Source organism: Apium graveolens, chromosome 10 (assembly GCF_009905375.1).
Source record: "Apium graveolens cultivar Ventura chromosome 10, ASM990537v1, whole genome shotgun sequence".
Lineage (NCBI taxonomy): Eukaryota > Viridiplantae > Streptophyta > Magnoliopsida > Apiales > Apiaceae > Apium > Apium graveolens.
This window is the reverse complement of record NC_133656.1, coordinates 160811353-160815966: the sequence shown is the minus strand read 5'-3', so window position 1 is coordinate 160815966 and position 4614 is coordinate 160811353. Positions and strand designations below refer to the sequence as shown.

The 4614-nt window shown below is 37.2% G+C and overlaps 1 protein-coding gene across 1 annotated transcript; it reads right to left on the bottom strand.

Moving 5' to 3' along the window:
- Positions 1-2391: 2391 nt before the first annotated feature.
- LOC141691236 (uncharacterized) lies at positions 2392-2985 on the bottom strand. Its single transcript, XM_074495974.1, has one exon. It carries the CDS (start codon positions 2983-2985, stop codon positions 2392-2394), a length of 594 nt encoding a protein of 197 aa, XP_074352075.1.
- Between the last annotated feature and the right edge of the window lie 1629 nt (positions 2986-4614).

The following is a 4614-nucleotide window of genomic DNA, read 5'->3' as shown; positions in this document are numbered from 1 at the left end:
CCATATATAAATCCTCTAGAACCCCACGATAACGATTAGCCCATAATCGGACTCATCATCAACATGGGTTTCGATGAAAGCATGGTATAATAAACGCAATCTTTATACTGAATAAATAATAAACCAAGTACGAAACAAGAGTATGGGTTCATGAATAAGAAAGCTAGCATCCAAAGTTACAACTTAAAATAAAGAATCACAAGAATAAACTAGATCCTCTTCGCCTTGGTTGAATTGTGCTCTACGGTCTTCTTACGCCTTCTCCTTAAGCTCTGGTTCGTCTTGTTATGAAAAATGAACTTAAGTTATGTTTATATAGCAGCCCATGCAGATTAGAAGTCTTCTGGATCGAAATCAGAGTAGAAATAGGATTATTTGAATTCGACCTGGCGCGGCCGCGCGCTTCACCAGCGTGGGCGCGCTGCATCTCTGTACTTCGGGCGCGGACGCGTGCTACTACAGCGCGGGTGCGCTGACTCTTTGGAAAAATGTCTGAATTCTTCTTTTCTTGCTGGTTTGAGTTGGTCTTTTCACGAGCTTTTATTCTAGATACCATCCTAACATCATATTAGCATCAAAACAAGGTTAGATCACCTGAATTCCTGATATAAGCCTGAAATGCAAAACACTACAAAAACACGTTAAAAACACCAACAACTTGAGTAAAAAACACCAATTCAAAGTTTTACGGAGTGTTATAAGATGACGTAAATGCCACTCAACACTAAGTACGATACTAAAGAGGAGCTGCAGAAAATTTGTATGGTTTTCTGGGGTATTTGGTATTGGCAGAATAAAAAAGTGTGGGATGATAAAATGGTTACTCCGGGAATGGCTATGCAGTATAGTTTTTCCACTCTCTCGGACTGGGTTGAGGCGAAGCACAGTCAGGGGATGAACAAGTCTGTAGTTCGAACACAAGAGACTGCAACTAACCAACCTAATGGTAAATGGCAACCTCCAGGTGCAGGGAATTTGAAGATCAATATGGATGCCTCCGTTTTCCCAGGTGCGCAAAGATTCTCAGTGGGAATGGTGTTGAGGGATCATGCAAGCGAGTTCATGAGGGGAAAAACTTGTTGTTTCGAGGGGCAGGTGGCAGTGGTGAAGGCTTAGGCTATTGGAGTGCGTGAAGCTCTGTCGTGGGTCAGGGAACTGCGGAAGCAAGGAGATAAGGTGCTTATTGAATCAGATGCTTAGCTGGTTGTTAAATATATGGTGGGCAACTCAGTCAATCTCCTGGAAGTTGGAGTAATATTAGATGAGTGCAAGGCTTTGATATCTAGTTTGCCTTTAACTTCTATTACTTTTATTTGGAAGAATGCTAACAAGGCAGCACATCAAGTTGCTAGAATTCCTTGTCTAGTTAATTCCCATAATCTTTACACGTCTCCTCCTACGTGTTTGTTGGAGGCTCTCTCTGCTGATGTTTGTTTTGAATGAAACGTTCGCTTACTTACAAAAAAACACGTATTATACTTAACACTAGTAAAATAAAAAAATTATTTATGAAATGTGAGTCTTTACGTGACACGTGATATAATATATGTATTATAGAGTTCTAATTTGATGACGGAGGGAGCGGATAATATCTAAGTTGGATGTTGTTAATAGTTTTGTTCAATATATAATTGTAATTTTTCATACATTTCATGTAGATACATTTCTCTTTCTTTACAAAGGTAGATTATTGCTATAATACAAAGAAAATATTTTAAATTAAGATATTAGAGAAAACAAAGCTTCAGTTTCAATTAGCCAAAATGTTGTGGAAAGAAAAAAGGAGAGAATTGTATTTTGCACCCCTTGAATTTGGCCAAAAATCAATTTTGTACACCTATTTTAAAAAATTGCAGTTCGCATCCCCCTTATTTGAAATATGATCCAAGTTGCACCCTTTTTGCCAAATTTTGTCAATTTATTTACCGAAGTTATTGTCTTCAACAACATACATAATCTATTATTAAAGAGAAAATATGAGATATATTGTTGGAGACAATAATTAGGGCTAAACAATTAGGCAAAAAGGGTGCATGTCGAATCGGATTTCAAAGCAGTGGGATGCGAACTGCAATGTATGGAAATAGGTATACAAAATTGAGTTTTGGTCAAATTTAAGTGGTGTAAAATATAATTCTCTCAAAGAAAAAAACACATACCCAAAATGAATCCTATGATGAGATCGGCAATCGATTTTGAGGCATAGGCATTCAGAGCATACTATATTATATAAAATTAGTATGAACAAGTTAACGTGATCGTGATTTGGTTCTCGGTATAAGATTATAATTTTAAAATTAATTAAATGGATCATGTTCGATTACTCATTATAACAAACATTTATATATAAAATTTTAATATATTTTTTTTGAAAATAAGTACTTGCATGTATTAATAATCCTCCAAAATTAAATTGCAATCAATAAACTCAAGAGCGTTTATAAACAACTCCTTAAGATTAGACTCATAATATGCAACATGTGCTAGAATATGGGCTACAATATTCACAGATCTTGGTACAAACACAACTAACACTTGTTCAAAGTGTTTAAATAACTCAACACAATCATCCATGATTGTGTCAAAATAAGATTTACCACGTGTACCATAAATTGCATCCACCGAAAATTTCGAATTTGTCTCATATATGCACTTAGAATTTGTCCACTCTTTGTTCCATGGCAAAACCTCTTTGAGACTTATAGCTTCAGCTTCTCTCGGATGAAAAATTCCACGCACTGCACTGCTACGAGCTCGAACAAAACTTCCCATGTCATTTCGTACAATGCACCCAATTCCAATATGGTCGCAACCACGCTTGCAGGCTGCATCAGTATTTATTTTTATCCATCCTTCTGCAGGTCTCGACCACTTCCTAACTGCTCCTATAGGCTGTATTTTGTGACCAACCTCTTTGTCTTTTAACATCCTATTCCATTCTTGTAGCAAGTTCAAAACCATCGATTTCACTCCAAAAACAGACATATTAATCTTCTCACATATCCATTTGTTTCGACGTCACCATAACCCCCAGCAAACCAAGCTTGTCAAAACACATTGATCAGCAGTCCCAGTACTGAAGATTCACTTGAAAATATCCATGGTCGTTTCTGTTGTAGTAAACATGATAGTCCGATGTAAACCCACACTCTCCCATACTTCCTTCACAAAACTACACCCAAATAAAACATGGATGATGTCTTCCCTACTAACTTGACACCAACTACATGTAGAGTCCACATTAACATGTTTCTGTATAAGAGCTACTTTTGTAGCGCACTAACACAAACCCGCCATAAAATATTCAATTTTTTCCCGGGCACCTTTAAACTCTACAGCTTTCTCCAAAATCTCATGTCAACGCACTCCAATTATCCATGGATTCTCCTGTAGCAGCTCTTCACTGTAAAATCGTCTTTGTCATCCATGACCAAAACCAATCATCCTTCTTACTATGAGTGGAATGGGCATTTGTATTATAAGATTGCAATCTCTTTCATTGCACAAATATTGAAGTATCTCTACATCCCATCTTCTCTGATCTGTTTTTAAAAAATCACATACCCTAGCATGTTCTAACTCTCCATACATCTCAGTAGTTTTATCGGGACAAGGCAACCATGGCACCTGCCAGACTTTTGTACTCTAGCCATCACCGATTCTTTTCCTACAGCATTACCGAATAACATCTTTAGATTGAAGAATGCTCTTCCAGATATAACTAGGATTAGATCCTAGATTTGCATTCAGAAACTCTTTGGTAGGAAATTATCTCATTTTTATGTGCTTTGTAACTAACGGGTTGCAGTTATTTATGATCCGCCAAGCTTGTTTCCCGAGCATGGCTTTGTTAAATTCTTTCAACCTCTTAAAACCCAAACCACCAGCTTATTTGACTTCGCATATTTTATCTCAAGCCATCCATCGTATGCCTTTACCTGTGTCATTATTACCCCACCAGTAAGCATTCATTTTTCGCTCTATATTTTCACACACTTTATTTGGAATGAGCATCAGATTCATCCAAAAATTTGGGATGCATTGTGCTACAGTTTTTAACAGCAAAACCTTCCCTCCTTTTGAGATTTTCTTATTCCGCCACCCCTGCAATTTCTGTTCCACCTTCTCAATCAGGAATTTATAAACATTTACTCTTCCTCGGCCAATATACATAGGCAAACCCAATTATTTTCCCGGCCTTTCTTGTTCATGTACTCTCAGTTGGTTGCATACTTCTTCTCGACATTGTGTTGTTGTGTTTAGAGAGAATGTGACCATGGATTTATTATAATTCACAACCTGACCTGAAATCTCATCATACCGATTTAAGATACTCTTTTTTACAATAGCCTCCGATTTTACAGCCTTGAAAAAGAAGTAACAATCGTCAACGAATAGTAAATGTGAGATCACGGGTGCATCTTTAGCCACTTTAGAACCATGCAATAATCCACCATCCTCATTTCTTCTAATAATCGAGCTAAGTCCCTCAGCACAAAGAATGTAGAGATATGGAGAAATTGGATCACCTTGGCGTAAACCACGTCGAGGCACTACAGCTCCAAATTGTTCACCATCATGTAGAAATGTATATGTTACTGAGCAAACCAGATT